Genomic DNA, 17508 nt, shown 5'->3' with positions numbered 1-17508 from the left:
CTCTTTATTGGGATAAAGCAGGGCTCAAACAAGTTTGTTGTTGGTCTTTTTAAAATGTTTATTTTTTTATATTTTTTATTTATTAAGTTGAGAGGGAGAAAAAGAAGCTCAGAGAGGCAAATACAGAATGGGTGCACCAGGGCCTCCAGCCACTGCAAATGAACCCCAGACGCATGTGCCCCTTGTGCCTCTGGCTTATGTGGGTCTTGGGGAATCAAACCTAGGTTGTTTGGTTTCTCAGGCAAGTACCTTAAGCGCTGAGCCATCTCCAGCCCTTGTTTTGAGACAAAGTCTCACTATGTGGCCCAGCCAGCCTTGAATTCACCCTTCTTCTTCCTTAGCCTCCAGATGCTGGGCTTACTGGAGTGCACCACCATGCTTGGCCGCTTACATTTTCATTGTGATTAAATAAATATATAGAGTAAAATGCAGAATTAATTAATAAATAACTGATGTTGTGTATGTTTACACTATGCAAAGCCATCACTGCTGCAAGCACCATTTCCAGAACTTTATATCCGCAGTGGACGCTCTGCATGATTGTGTAATACCGTCACTGGTCTTTAGTCTGTGTGGTTTTTACGTCAGCGTCATGGAAGCTCTGCAGGACTGTATATAATACCTCTTGTGTGCTCACATGCGTGCAGATACGTGGAGACCAGAAGTCAACATCAAGGGTCTTCCTCTATCACTCTCCACCTTATTTGTAAGCCAGGGTGTCTCACTAAGAACCTAATTTAGCTTCAAAAGCTAAGCAGCCAGCCCAGGGCTTGCTCCTGACTCTGCCTCCCCAGTACCGGGATGGGAGCAGCACGTGCCACCGTGCCTGGCTTTCTGTCTGGGTGTGGGAATCCAAACTCAGACTCTCATGTTTGCACAGCAAGCATTTTCCTGACTGAGCCATCTCCCTAGCCCTTACTACGCTTTTGCATGTATTTGTTAGACATCAGCTTGCATCTCAAGTATACAGCCACTGGTCTTGTGTTAAGACTATTTCAGTTTTGTAAAAAGCCGCTGTGCTGTTTTCCAAAGCGGCCTCACCGTTTTGTGTTCTTATAGCAGTGAACGGGACTGTTCTCATTACCGTGAGCATTCAGTGTGGGGCAGCATTTGGATTTTAGCCTTTCTTTTATTTCTTTTTTTGCTTTCTCTCTTTCTTTTTTTTTCCTTGAGGCAGGATCTCATTACAACTCCGGCTGACCTGGAAATCACGTGTGCGTGCGTGTGCGCAGGTGCATATGGAGACCAGAAGCCGATGTCAGGTGCTCTTCACTTTACTGAGGCAGAGTCCCCCTTGAGCCCGAACATCGCCAAGTTGTCGACAGTAGCCAGCCAGCTTGCTCTCGGGGCTGTCTCCTCATCCCAAGGGCTGGGGCACGGGTGGTCCACCGCGGCCGCCCGAGCCTCCTCCCCAGCCCTGGGCGTTCTGTGTGGCTCTCTGTATAAGCGGGTGGCACTTAACTGTGGGGATACACTTGGAGAAATCCGTCACTGTGCAAACATCATAGAGTGTACTTAGGTGACCTGAGATGCCTGTGTTTCTGAAGGATTAAATCTGATGGGACCCCATTGTGTACGTGGTTTCCTGCTAACTGAAATGCCATTGTGCAGCCCAACGTATCTACTTATTCTGGAGCTAATGTTCATAACCTTGTAGGATTTTTGCTTCGCTGGGTTTTGGGGTGGGTGGAGGTTATTTTGGCGTAGGGTCTTGTTCTAGTGTATACTGATCCAGACTGTAGCCCAGTCTGGCTTCACACTCATGGTGATGCTTCTCCCTTGGCCATCCAGTGCTGCCGTTATGGCTACCATGCCTGGCAGGGCTGTGTTTTTAGTATCAGATCCCAGCAGATCACTGCTTTGGAATATTACTAGCATTGTATAATGCAACCTCGCTGGTTGTTCACTTGTTAGTTAAAAGATTTGTCTTGAGAGTCCTTGGGATTAGTAGACTGTGATGCCATCAGTGAGCAAAGACACACTTTTTGCTCCTGCCTAATATACCCAGTTTCCTTTCGTGTACTGACTAGAGTGATAACTTAGAGTTCTAATACAGTGTTGAATGTAAGTGGCTAGAGAGAGTATTTTTCTCTTTTTCCTGATCTTAAGGGGAAACCATGTAGTGGTATTTAAAATTTTTTTTTCCGAGGTAGGGTCTCACTCTAGCCCACATGGACTTGGGCTTCGCTCTGTAGCACCAGGCTGCTGTCAAGCTCAGAGCAAGCTTCCCACCTCAGCCCCCTGAGAGCCGGGGTTGAAGGAACGCGCTGCCGCCACGCATGCAGCTATGAAGCATTGAAATTAGATTGATGGTAATTACGGGGCTTAAGTGTCTGTTCTGCTAACTCACGTTCCCAGAAAAAGGAAACGAGAAGAAACGCCATGCCAGTGCTACAGATTCTGCAAAATGGGCTGATTCGAACTTCTCGCTTGTGGGAGTTGGAAGGCTGAAGTTCCAGGGCCACACTGTTCTGGGCTATCTTTCGTCCTTTGAGTGGTCACTCATTGTCCACCTCTTTGTCTGATAGGACTATTTTTAGAGTATATTAACACTAGCTTCCATCAACTCAACGTCTGAGACCCATGGCAGGGATTGTCCTGCTCAGCTGTGATGCCTGCCTGCCTGATGTCTCTTCCAGTACATTTGAAAAAAGCCCTGGTGTACAGCTTTTCATAAGCAGCGTATATGTTGATGGTATTCTTTTGTACTGTATGTAGAAACCTAAATGAAACCATTTCCGTGTTGAAACGTTATTTAGAGCAACCTGAATCGGACCCAGGACGTTGAGCACTCCTGTCTGGCTCCAGAATAAACCGTCTTTTACTCCCTTTGAGGTGAGAGTTGTGTTTTGCTTCCACCATTTCTTTTGAGTTGTGGAAGTTTTGGCTTGGGTACTGTTTTTGAGGCAGGGTGTCATGGAAGTAAGGCATGTAGTGTGGATGACCTTGAACTTGTGTTCCTTCTGCCTGCATTTCACTAGTGCTGTGATGAGTGATTTGTTTGTTTGGTTTTGAGGCAGGTTCTCATTGTAGCCCAGGCTGACCTGGAACTTACTGTGTGGGCCAGGCTGGCCTTCAACTCGGAACGGTATTCTTCCCTCAGCCTCCTGAGTGCTGGGGTAACAGGCATGAGCTGCTGCACCGCCTCCTTCCTGGCTTATTCCGGGGATCCACGCCAGGGTTTTACGCACGCTAGGCACGCACTCTGCCAGCTGAGCACCTCCAGCCCTGTCGGCATTTTGTGAGTGCTTTGGTTTTCTCCTCCTTTTTAATTGAGACTTTCTTATATGAACGTATTGCAAATTGGTCATATTCCCATAGGATTATGATCTTGTGTCCCCCTCTCCCCTGCCCCCGTCCCACTGAGGGCCTCCTAAGCGGGGCCATGCCTGCACCAGTCAGTGTCTGTGTGGGGCATGGGGAAGGCACACAATACCTCAAGATACTTCTTCTCACCCTGTGCCTCTTACGTTCTTTCCTCTTCCAGTTCCGCAATGTTTCCTGAGCCTCAGAAGACATAAGTCCCCTTTGTGGTTGAGCTCTCAGAAGCCTCTGCTTTTCAGGTTTTGTTTTTTGGGTTTTTTGTTGTTGTTGTTTTTGGTTTTTCTATCCCAGGCTGACCTGGAATTCACTGTGGAGTCTCAGGGTGGCCTCGAACTCATGGCGATCCTCCTACCTCTGCCTCCCAAGTGCTGGGATTAAAGGCGTGCGCCACCACGCCCGGCTGCTTTTCAGTTCTGAATGACCTTTGATCCTCCTTGGTGTCTGCCATTGTCTCCGTGAAGGAGGTTGTCAGGCCGGCAGTGAGAGCAGCACTTTCTCGGTGACGCTCCCCTGGCAGATGGGAAGGAGATGAGGTGACTCACGTCATGCTTGCAGTCAGCTTGGGTCTCCCTAGTAACTGCCATAGTCTTTAAAATGCAGATTCTCTAGAAAAGAGTGAAAGCACCGTAGGTCAAAGGGGATGAACATGGATGGGTATTTAGAAGACTTTTTAAAAATTTTTAAAATTTATTTATTAGAGACAGAGAGAGGGAGAAAGAGTGAGAATGGGCACACCAGGGCCTCCAGCCACTGTAAACGAACTCCAGACACATGCGCCACCATGTGCATCTGGCTTATGTGGGACCTGGAGAGTCAAACCTGGGTCCTTAGGCTTCGCAGGCATATGCCTGAACTGCTAAGCCATCTCTCCAGCCCCTTGAAGACTTTTTTTGATGGGTGTTACCACTCCTTTTAGCCAAAAAACAGTAGAAGCTTCCTTCTAGAGGCGATGACCTTCCAAGCCACAGGCTTCCTACTTGGTTCTCAGCACCAGATATGAATTCGCTCCTATAGAATGCAAGCCACAGGCTTCCTACTTGGTTCTCAGCACCAGATACGAATTCGCTCCTATAGAGTGGGTCCCATATCTAATCAGAGCAGTTGGCTACCTCCATAGCCTGTGTGCCGTTATTGAGCCAGTGTGTACGTCCTGTCCACGGTCAGACTGTGTTGCTGAAGACACCACAGGCTGTGGTTGCAGGGCATCGAGGGATCACGCTGGGTCTGAAATGGACACCAGCTCCCATGGTGCTGGAGTGTGCTCTGTGAGCTGTGTGAAAATGTCACCAACAATGTGGACGAGCCGTGGATCCTGCCAGCTACGACATCAACCAGTCTTTTTTCTTCTTTTTATCCCTTTGGTTAGGGGTTTTTCCTCTCCACCGATTGATAGACAGATACAGATCTCTCTCTCTGTCTCTGGGGTGGGGATATGGGAGGGAGAATGGACATGCCAGGGACTCTGGCTGCCACAGATGCACTTCAGATGCATCCACCATATTGTGCATCTGGTTTATGTGAGTCCTAGAGAATTGAACCTGTGCCCTTTGGCTTTGCATGCAAAGTGCCGTAACTGCTAAGCCATCTCTCTAGCCCATGTTTGTTTTTCAAAGAACCAGCTCTTTTCAAGGGCCACATGAAAATCCTTTCTCAGAAAACCAAATAAATAAATAGTTCATATTTTATCTCAGAATTTTGAAATTATTTGTTTAGTTTTAATGTTTATATAACTATATACAGTTTTTTATGGACATTAAAAACAACTTTCACTGACATTGAGGAAGACCTATTCAAATCACCCCTAAACTACTATTCAAATCGCCCCTAAACTACTCTCGTATTCACGTGCTTAAAATAGATCTGGAGCTCTTTGTTACAAGTTGTAACTGTTTAGAAGGGAATGCAGGTTTCTTTCTTCCATGAAAGAATAGCCAACTGTCTCAGTACTTTCTATTGAACACACCGGTCTTTCACTACTGATTTTGCCTTGACGTGTAGTAAATTGGCAGATCCATGCGTCTATAGTTTGGTTTTCGAGGCACGGTCTCACTGTAGTCCAGGCTGACCTGGGATTCACTGTAGTCCTGCGTTGGTCTCACAGGCACAGTTTCCTGTTTTGTAACTTCACCATGTGATTGACTTTGTGTCACAATGTCAAGCAAAATTAATGTGTATATTGTCACCTGGGGGACTCACAGCATCCCTTTCCCTAGTGTGTTTAATATGCGGCCCAACCACTGTGGCCCAGCAAAGCTGAAATGTTAGAAGCCCTAAAGTTTAAAACATTCCAGGCCAGTCCAGGTGCTGTGTTCTTTAGTTGCCAGTGTAGTTCAGTGAGATGACATGTCTAAGTGTAAACTTTCGATTTTTTTGTATTTGGTAATATAATTGCTATCATTACCATGAAACTTGTATTTCTTATTCTGCTCATTTTACCTCATATATATTTATTTTTATAACCTAGTTCTGTAAACCTGAGTGTATATATCCATTTCCCTTACATTTTCCATCATACCCTGCAAGTTTTTATTTTTTTTACTACAGTCCTCTAACACCTTGCTACTTTTCCTTTTTACCTCTCAGTTATGTCCGTCTGGGCTGTCTTGGTCTTCCAGTTAGTTTCAGCTTTGGGCTTGCGTTGTTGAAAGAGGTCCAGCTGCTGTTAGTTCTGACCACGAGCTCTACCTGGCCAGGAGGAGTGTGAGCGTGGACATCTATGCGCAGGCGTCACGTTGTCCTGACTCAGTGAGCTGGACATGTGAAGCTGGTAGTCAGCAGAGTAGAAATCATTACAGCAAATCTGAATTATAAAGGAAATTGGGCCTTAAGGATGACAGACGGCGTTGTATAGTCTTTCCCTTTACTCCGTACTTTCCCAAAATACAAAAACCATCCTGTGATCTTTTATCTTTAATTTTCTATGAATAATTAGTTCTCTTTTGCTTGTCTAGAGAGTACAGTATGCTGAAGACAATTTCTTTTTTTTTTTTTTTTTTTTGAGGAAAGGTCTCACTCTAGTCCAGGCTGACCTGGAATTCACTCTGTAGTCTCAGGGTGGCCTTGAACTCATGGCGATCCTCCTACCTCTGCCTCCCAAGTGCTGGGATTAAAGGCGTGCGCCACCACGCCCCACTACTGCTGAAGACAATTTTAAATTTCTCTTTTCAAACTCTTGAAAAGCTTTAAGATCATTAACTTGAAAGTGATTGACTCAAGTATCAACATATTTCAAGTCTGCAATAATTATTGTGGCATGGAGAATATATATATTACTTTGTCATTTTAGAACTCAGTGATATTTTCTTATGGTTTAGCATGAAACTAAACACTGGTTTAATATGAATCTGGATTAATTAAATTTGTAATAAATTGAAAACAAATATAACTTCTAATCAGAAGGCTAAGCATTAATTAATTCTTTAAAGAGTTCTATAACATTAGGAAATTTCTTTTGTCTAAAATGCCAAAATCATTTGTGCTTCCGTTAAATAACTAGTTTAGTTTTAATGCTTATAAAAATACTATGTTCATTTATTTGCAGAAATATTTAGAAATGTCTCTTGCTGGCCTGTGAGGTAGCTGAGCCAGTGATGTACTTTCCTTAGTTGTTCCCCAGCACCCACTTAAAATGTGGGTGTGTTGCCGCCTGTAATTCTAGCATGAGGGAGGCCAACTCCTAAAGCTCTTTGGCTAGTTAGCTTAGCCTCATTGGTGAGCTCAAGCCAGTGAGAGGCTTTGTCCCAAAAGAGACATCACCTAAAAAAATACAATAGAATCTACAAGAAGATTCCCAGAGCTAATAAGTCAGTAAAATTGCCAAGTACAAAATCAGCATGCATCAATAATGAACTCACAAATAAAGAATCAAGAAAAATATCCCATTCAAAATTGCCACAAAAAATTTAAATACCTAGGAATAAACCTAACCAAAAATGTGAAAGACCTCTATAGTGAAATCTTCAACACTAAGCAGAGGAAATTAAAGGCTACAGGATGAGGGAAAGACCTTCCATATGCCTGGATTTGGAAAATTAATGTGGAAATGACCATATTACCAGAAATAATCTACAGAGTCAACACGATCTTCATCCAAATTCCAATAATGTTCCTCACTGAGCTGGAAAACGCAAAGCAAGAGTTGATATGGAAACATGAAAGAGCAGCAGCAGCAGCCACAGCGCTGCACAGCAGGAGCAGGGGGAGGCGCCGCCGAGCCTGTGCTCAGGCTGCACCGCACGGTGGTGGGGACGAACTGTGTGCTTCTGTCACCACGCATGCACACGCACGCACATGCACACACACACACACACACACACACACACACACGAGTACAGCGGAACAGAGGACTCAGACATCAGCTCACACTGCTCGGGGCACCTGCCCTTCACACACGGAGCAGAAACATTCAGTGCATGATGCCAGCTATACCTCAGACAGGGCTGGTAATCAGAACTGCGGAAAGTACACCACACATGCAAACACTGTGCCAGGTGCCAGGCGGGTAAACAGAAAGCACAGACAGTTCACAAAAGAAGCAGCCCAGTGCACGTGTACACCTACATCACACACACCCCTCCTTATGCACACGCATGCCCCCACATGCACATGTACATCTACATCACACACCTCTCCTTATGCACACACGCATGCCCCCACATGCACATGTACACCTACATCACACACCTCTCCTTATGCACACACGCATGCCCCCACATGCACATGTACACCTACATCACACACACCTCTCCTTATGCACACACGCATGCTCCACATGCACATGTACACCTACATCACACACACCTCTCCTTATGCACACACGCATGCCCCCACATGCACATGTACACCTACATCACACACACCTCTCCTTATGCACACACGCATGCCCCCACATGCACATGTACATCTACATCACACACCTCTCCTTATGCACACACGCATGCCCCACATGCACATGTACACCTACATCACACACACCTCTCCTTATGCACACACGCCTGCCCCACATGCACATGTACATCTACATCACACACCTCTCCTTATGCACACACGCATGCCCCACATGCACATGTACACCTACATCACACACCTCTCCTTATGCACACACGCATGCCCCCACATGCACATGTACACCTACATCACACACCTCTCCTTATGCACACACGCATGCCCCCACATGCACATGTACACCTACATCACACACACCCCTCCTTATGCACACACGCATGCCCAACATGCACATGTACACCTACATCACACACACCTCTCCTTATGCACACACGCATGCTCCACATGCACATGTACACCTACATCACACACCCCTCCTTATGCACACACGCATGCCCCACATGCACATGTACACCTACATCACACACCTCTCCTTATGCACACACGCATGCCCCACATGCACATGTACACCTACATCACACACACCTCTCCTTATGCACACACGCATGCCCCCACATGCACATGTACACCTCCATCACACACCTCTCCTTATGCACACACGCCTGCCCCCACATGCACATGTACACCTCCATCACACACCTCTCCTTATGCACACACGCATGCCCCACATGCACATGTACACCTACATCACACACCTCTCCTTATGCACACACGCATGCTCCACATGCACATGTACATCTACATCACACACCCCTCCTTAGGCACACACGCATGCCCCACATGCACATGTACACCTCCATCACACACCTCTCCTTATGCACACACGCATGCCCCACATGCACATGTACACCTACATCACACACACCTCTCCTTATGCACACACGCATGCCTCACATGCACATGTACACCTCCATCACACACCTCTCCTTATGCACACACGCCTGCCCCCACAGGCACATGTACACCTCCATCACACACCTCTCCTTATGCACACACGCATGCCCCACATGCACATGTACATCTACATCACACACCTCTCCTTATGCACACACGCATGCCCCACATGCACATGTACATCTACATCACACACCTCTCCTTATGCACACACGCATGCCCCACATGCACATGTACACCTCCATCACACAAACCTCTCCTTATGCACACACGCCTGCCCCCACATGCACATGTACACCTACATCACACACACCTCCTTATGCACACACGCATGCCCCACATGCACATGTACACCTACATCACACACACCTCTCCTTATGTACACACGCATGCCCCCACATGCACATGTACACCTACATCACACACACCTCTCCTTATGCACACACACATGCCCCACATGCACATGTACACCTACATCACACATACCTCACCTTATGCACACACACATGCCCCACATGCACATGTACACCTACATCACACACACCCCTCCTTATGCACACACGCATGCCCCACATGCACATGTACACCTACATCACACACCTCTCCTTATGCACACACGCATGCCCCACATGCACATGTACACCTACATCACACCCCCTCCTTATGCACACACGCCTGCCCCCACATGCACATGTACACCTACATCACACACACCTCCTTATGCACACACGCCTGCCCCACATGCACATGTACATCTACATCACACACCTCTCCTTATGCACACACGCCTGCCCCCACATGCACATGTACACCTACATCACACACACCTCCTTATGCACACACGCATGCCCCACATGCACATGTACACCTACATCACGCACACCTCTCCTTATGCACACAGGCATGCCCCACATGCACATGTACACCTACATCACACCCCCTCCTTATGCACACACGCCTGCCCCCACATGCACATGTACACCTACATCACACACACCTCTCCTTATGCACACACGCATGCCCCCACATGCACATGTACACCTACATCACACACACCTCCTTATGCACACACGCATGCCCCACATGCACATGTACACCTCCATCACACACCTCTCCTTATGCACACACGCATGCCCCACATGCACATGTACACCTACATCACACACACCTCTCCTTATGCACACACGCATGCCCCCACATGCACATGTACACCTACATCACACACACCTCTCCTTATGCACACAGGCATGCCCCACATGCACATGTACACCTACATCACACACACCTCTCCTTATGCACACACGCCTGCCCCCACATGCACATGTACACCTACATCACACCCCCTCCTTATGCACACACGCCTGCCCCACATGCACATGTACATCTACATCACACACCTCTCCTTATGCACACACGCATGCCCCACATGCACATGTGCACCTACATCACACACACCTCTCCTTATGCACACACGCATGCCCCACATGCACACGTACACCTACATCACACACACCTCTCCTTATGTACACACGCATGCCCCCACATGCACACGTACACCTACATCACACACACCTCTCCTTATGCACACACGCATGCCCCCACATGCACATGTACACCTACATCACACACCCCTCCTTATGCACACACGCATGCCCCCACATGCACATGTACACCTACATCACACACCTCTCCTTATGCACACACGCATGCCCCACATGCACATGTACACCTACATCACACATACCTCCTTATGCACACACGCCTGCCCCACATGCACATGTACTCACATACCCCTACCCACTCCTGTATTCTCTTGACTTAGGTAGCACCAGTCAGTTTGTCCACGAACAGCATGTCAGCAGTGTTGGGCAGGAACGTTTTTCTGCTCTGTGGTCTATGTGTCATAGTTCAGCTTCTCATGCGCTGGAGGAACAGAAATTCAAGGTCATTCTCAGCCTGTCTAGCCATCTCTAGGCTTAGGTACATGAGCCCCTGTCTCAGTAACCTGGTTTTGATTGTGATCTTGACCTTGATGTTGGCTCTTCTTCACAATCCCAAGTCCTTAGGAGTGCTCTTCTGTTTACACTTGCAATGTGTCGATCTAGCTAAAAGTATCTATAGTTTTTATTGTCATATTTTGATCTTAATAATTTCAAGAATAAAATAAATTTCAAAGGGGTTTTATTATTTTTTCTTAATATTTTAACACCTGGAACATATATACTTGATTGTGTGATTGATTTAGGATATTTTGCATGTGGTTGCATTTTGTTTAATTAAGTTTTTTACCTTCACACACACGTGTTGGGGGCAGACATGCCAGGGCCTCTTGCTGAACTCCAGATGCTTATGCCATTTTTTTGTGTCTGACTTAGGTGGGTGGTTTGGGAGTTGAATCCTGGGCTGGCAGGCTGTGCAAGCAAGTGCCTTTAACTGCTTGCTAAGCCTTCTGGAAAATTCACAAGTTACAAAGGATTACATTGAATCTTAAATTTGCGATTGACAGATTATAAAAAACTAAGTATGCCCTTTGTATTATGAGTTTAAATTATGAACAACAGGTTTCAATTGTAAATCATTATGTGATTATGATTATTTACAGTTGAACTTAAAAGTTTTCATTAGTTACTAGGGATATGTTGTATCAAAATTCTGAAGATATTCATTATATAGTATTAGAAAAGACTGCGCTGGACAGATGGCTTAGCGGTTAAGGTGCTTGCCTGCAAACCAAAGGACCCAGGTTCGATTCCCCAGGACCCACTTAAGCCCTATGCACAAGGTGGCGCACGCATCTAGAGTTTGTTTGCAGTGGCTAGAGGCCCTGGCGTGCCCATTCTCCTTTTCTCTGTCTGCCTCTTTCTCACACAAACTAACTAACTAGATTTTTTTAAAGAAAAAAAAAGAAAAGATTGGATGCTATATATTGGGTTTGGAAATTTGAGCCATAATTCTATATACTAACTTATGAAAGAGAAGTTTGCGTAAGATAATTCTGTAATTTGGAAAACTGTTCGGATCAGAAATTCGTCTGCTGGCATTTGTTGGTGTAAGACGCAGTGTGTGTGTGAGCCAGCAGTGTGTGCGTGACTGGAGTCAGGTGGGAGGAGGGGCTCGTACCCAGCCCACTGCCAGCCTGGCGGCGGCTCCGACTCCTGAGCGCGCTCCCGCCCTGTCCTGAGCAGCGCCCCGGCCGCATGGCGCTGACTGACGCAGTCACGTGAACAGTCTGCCGCCTGACTTTTGGTCAGAGGTTCATGGGAGACAATTTGCTCTCATAATTGCAGCCCCTTTCCTGATGCCATCCTTTAGGAATCAGCATTCCAGAGCAGCTGATAGTTTTGTATGTTTATGCCTGGTCGTGACAAACCAGCCACTGTACCCTCATGGAGAGCAGTACAGTACTTGTCACTGGTGGCCTTTCTGTGACAGAAAGCCTGTAAGACTGGCATAAAGTGTTGCCTGTTGTGAACTCTCAAGTGACAGTCTGCCAAAAACGCAGTAGACAGAACTAATTGGGGAGAAAAAGGACTTTTGTGCCCACTTCTCTTTCTTTCCTTCCTTTTTTAAAATCTTTAATAAGACAGATATTGTTAAAGTAGCTTGTTTATGTAAGATTTGTCTGCTTGTCTTTTTTCATTGCACGGATCATTTTTAACTTCAAGTCTTGCACCACAGGTTAATGAGCACATCCACATGGAAGTTGGCACAGGACCAAACTCAAGCTACACAACTTATCACAGTTGATGAAAAATTGGTAAGGACTTTTGCTCGTGTTGTGAGTGTTCTGCCTGCAGGGTTAACTTTTGTCCAACCGATTATTCAGCTCAGTATTCTGTGTTCTTCTAGGAAACTGATTGGAGTTTGAATATTTAGCTTATACATAAACCTTAAATGTTTTCACACAAACGTATTTTGTGTTGAACGTTATGTTTGAGTGTTGTACATAAATGTTAAGAAGTTAAAATTATGAAAGCTTTCTATTTTTGAAGCATTTGTATGTAGTAACTAGAACTTTTACTTTGATAGTAAATATATTGTTTCTGTTTTCAAATTTTTAGTTGCACTTCTATTTTAGTTGTACTTACCAGTGCTATCTAAAATTCATTGTATTGGGTTTTCCTGGAATTGTATAATGTTATTGCATGTATGTACATGTTAAAAATTATGTCAATTACAGCTAGTGGACTTGCATAATAATCTTTTCTCATCAGTAATAGAAGTTTGGCAACTACCACTTAAACATTTCTTTTTTAAAATATATTTTTTTAAGTTTTATTTATTATTTGAGAGCGACAGACACAGAGAGAAAGACAGATAGAGGGAGAGAGAGAGAACGGGCACGCCAGGGCTTCCAGCCTCTGCAAACGAACTCCAGATGTGTGCGCCCCCTTGTGCATCTGGCTAACATGGGACCTGGGGAACCGAGCCTCGAACCGGGGTCCTTAGGCTTCATAGGCAAGCACTTAACCGCTAAGCCATCTCTCCAGCCCTAAACATTTCTTAAGTGCATGGCCTAATACTTAAGATACCATTTGAAATGTTTGCTCGTATCATACAACAACGTAAATCTGGTAATGTTTCAATGACTTTTGGTACAAGTGTGTGATATTTTGTTTGACACCTGGCACACTATTATTAAACTGTGCATATGCTGCTTAACTGCTCCCTTGCTGGGCAGCTCTCTGCGTTGAGCTGCAGCGTCAGCATTGTTATTCCCTCTTCATGGGGTGCTAGGTTGTTACTTTTCCTTGAGCTGATAAGCTTGATATACATAATAAAATAAGTCTTAAACCTCTGTGTATACCATTAAAGACACCAAAAAATAAATAGGGAAGTAGGCAGACAAACTTACATCTTGTGTCTTAGGCTAATGTGGTTTTTTTTAATCTTTTTTTTTTAATATGGATAATTTCCACAATTAGACAGTAACCCATGGTAATTCCCTCCCTCCCACCACTTTCCCCTCTGAAACTCCACTCTCCATCATATCCCCTCCCCCTCTCAATCAGTCTCTCTTTAATTTTATGTCATCATCTTTTCCTCCTATTATTGTGGGCTTGTGTAGGTAGTGTCAGGCACTGTAAGGTCATCTGGAAGATTGCATTGTAAAGGAGCCCTACCCTTCCTTTGGCACTTACATTCTTTCTGCCACCTCTTCCACAATGGACCCCGAGACTTGGAAGGTATGATAGAGAAGTCTCAGTGCTGAACATGCCTGTCACTTCTCAGCACCATGTTGCCTTTTGAGTCAGCCCAGTGGTCACCACCATCTGAAAAGAGAAGCTTTTCTAACCAGAAGTGAGAGTAGCATTAATGTATGGGTATGAACATTAACAGAAGTGCTTACTGGGCAGTATGGTGAGCATAATGTATGCATTTAGCCAGGCATCAGCAGACGTTACATCCCTAGGGCTCATGACTTTCCCCATTATAGGTTTTCAGTATCAGACATGTGTTTCCCCGTGGAGCTAGCCTCCAGTCCAATTAGAAGGCGGTTGGTTTCTCCTATAACAGACATGCCCATATTGCACCATTGGCTCATTTGGCCTGATTGGCCCAACTTAGGCTTGTAGTGTCCACTGTTGAGTATCTCCACTGATAACTTCTGTCTGCCCCATGGAGCTGCATGCAGCATAGCTTTCCAAACAGCGTTCTGTCAGCTGGTCTACAGGGAGGATGTTGTCAGCTCAGCTCCAACAGGATTTCTCAATGACCATGCAGCCCAAGTATGTGGCATCTTCAGCAGTAGGGTCTTACCATCTGTATTTGTCAGGGTTCTTTAGCGGAACAGAACTGATAGAATAAATAGTATTAAAGGGGAATTTGTTGGATTAGTTTACAGCAGTCCAACAACAGCAGGCTGCAGGCCTGAGAGTCCCCGCGGTGAGGCCCCGCGGTGAGGCGTCCTGGAGAGACGCCGCTCTGCAGTCACCGCGGGGAAGCAGCAAGCAGCGAACAAGAACAGCAAAGCAAGTAACACCAGTGGCCAGGTGGGGGGATCCTTTCCTCCCCAGAACTTCTTTAGATAAAGTCCCCCCACCCTCCACCCTCTGAGAGGGGCCGCCCACTCTGGGGGAAGGGCTCACCCTGGGGGAAGGATTCCTCCTTTACTTAATTCTCCCTGGAAGCAACCTCAGAGACCCACTTACGGGTAATGTCTGTGGATTCCTAAACAGGTCAGGTTGACAAAAACTTAACCACCACACCATCTATTCCTCGGCAATGGCCTGTAATGTTTTGGGGCATCAGGCACCTCCTTGGCCAATAACTCACTTGAAGGTATCCCATCCCTGACACTGAATGTTTTCTAGTACCAATCTATAGTTTCTGGGTGCACCATTGTCCAAAAAAGTAGATTTCCATTTGACTTAATTCATACCCTCTTAGATTTTGACTAGCCCTCGCTCTACCTCTCCTTTACCCAGTCTCTTCTGGCCTCACTTAGGCCTTCGCAGCCCCGTCATCTGTGCCTCTACTTACCTGTGTACAGTGCCGTCCCCTTAAGCCCTCCCCTCTGCTCCCTCCCTTACAGCCCCTTCTAGCTTGCTGCCTTCTGCTGCCGAGTTCTGTTCCAGCTCACATACAAGCCCAAGCATGTGTAGCTAGGATCCACACATGAGAGAGAACATGCAGCACTTGGCTTTCTGGGCCTGGTTTACCTCACATAGTATAATCCTTTCCAGATCCACCTATTTCCCTGCAAATTCCATTTTTATTTACCACTAAGTAGAACTCCATTGTATAAATGTGCCACATCTCCATTATCCACTCATGTGCTGAGGGACACCTAGGCTGGTTCCAGTTCCTCGCTGTTGTGAAAAGAGGGCAGTAAACCTGGATGTGCAAGCATCTCTAGGCAGTGGCATGAGTCCTTAGGTGTGTCTGGGGCTGGCATAGTTGCTGTGTCATAAGGGAAATCTGGTTTTAGCTGAACCTCCACACTGACATACACAGTGGCTGGACCAGCAGTGTAGAAGGGGTTCCTCTTTTTCCACATCCTTACCAGCATTTATTGTCATTTGTTTTCTTGATAATAGCCCTTCTAACGGGAGTGAGATGGAATCTCAATGTAGTTTTAATTTGCATTTCCTGATGGCTAAGGATGTAGAACTTTTTTTTTTTTTAATTTTATTTATTTATTTATTTGAGAGCGTCAGACATAGAGAGAAAGACAGATAGAGGGAGAGAGAGAGAATGGGCGCGCCAGGGCTTCCAGCCTCTGCAAATGAACTCCAGACGCGTGCGCCCCCTTGTGCATCTGGCTAACGTGGGACCTGGGGAACCGAGCCTCGAACCGGGGTCCTTAGGCTTCACAGGCAAGCGCTTAACCGCTAAGCCATCTCTCCAGCCCTGTAGAACTTTTTAAAGATGTTTATATGCCATCTGTCTGTCTGTCTTCTTTGAAGAGTGGTCTATTTAGATAACACTGTGAGTTGTAACATAACCAAGCAAGAAGTGGCCTCAAAGGACTGGTTTTTCTGACTAGGTATCTACATGATGGTGCATTTTCTTCATGCATTGCAACCCAAACATTTCATCTGTCTTTAAGCAGGCTAAGACTTAGCGATTTTTTAAACATGCAAATTAATGCCACTTTTTTTAGCTTTTGAAATAAGGTTATTTTTCATTTAAGTGTATTTCTATATAATTGGTTTATCTCAAATGAAGTATATTTTTCAATTTTCCTCCTTTTGAATTTTTTGCATGTTAAATACCCTTAATTGTCTCATATAGACAGTTAATCTTTGGAGTTCCAGGTACACCCAAGAGTGTGAAGAATCTTGGGACCAAAAACCAAAATTCATTCTCCTGAGCTTGTCTTTCCTGCCATTGATTTTTCTCACATGAGTTCAGGATTTAGCATGTTTGTGATTGATTACTTCCTGGGTCTCTGAAATGCTACCAAGATTTCTCATGACGGATACTACATACAGATGTGTTGACCACGAGTCTTCCTGACGGACACTGCAGACGTGCTGACCACGGGTTCTCCTGACGGACACGCAGACATGCTGACCACGAGTCTTCCTGACGGACACTGCGGACGTGCTGACCACGGGTCCTCCTGACGGACACTGCAGACGTGCTGACCACGGGTCCAACTGACGGACACGCAGACATGCTGACCACGGGTTCTCCTGACGGACACACAGACATGCTGACCACGGGTTCTCCTGACGGACATGCAGACGTGCTGACCACGGGTCCTCCTGACGGACACGCAGACGTGCTGACCACGGGTCCTCCTGACGGACACTGCAGACGTGCTGACCACGGGTTCTCCTGACGGACACACAGACATGCTGACCACGGGTTCTCCTGACGGACATGCAGACGTGCTGACCACGGGTCCTCCTGACGGACACGCAGACGTGCTGACCA

General features: G+C 46.0%; 1 protein-coding gene across 1 annotated transcript in view; it reads left to right on the top strand.

Moving 5' to 3' along the window:
- Window positions 1-17508, top strand: part of Ndufs4 (NADH:ubiquinone oxidoreductase subunit S4) — a 74506-nt gene that overhangs the window by 14835 nt on the left and 42163 nt on the right. Inside the window, exon 2 of the mRNA XM_004664946.2 lies at window positions 12802-12880. Within this exon, the coding sequence (XP_004665003.1) occupies window positions 12802-12880 (79 nt within the window). The remainder of the gene's footprint in view (window positions 1-12801; window positions 12881-17508) is intronic.

The sequence above is a fragment of the Jaculus jaculus genome, chromosome 20 (assembly GCF_020740685.1).
Source record: "Jaculus jaculus isolate mJacJac1 chromosome 20, mJacJac1.mat.Y.cur, whole genome shotgun sequence".
Taxonomy (NCBI): domain Eukaryota; kingdom Metazoa; phylum Chordata; class Mammalia; order Rodentia; family Dipodidae; genus Jaculus; species Jaculus jaculus.
The sequence above is the reverse complement of the archived record's forward strand: the minus strand, read 5'-3'. Positions and strand labels throughout refer to the sequence as shown.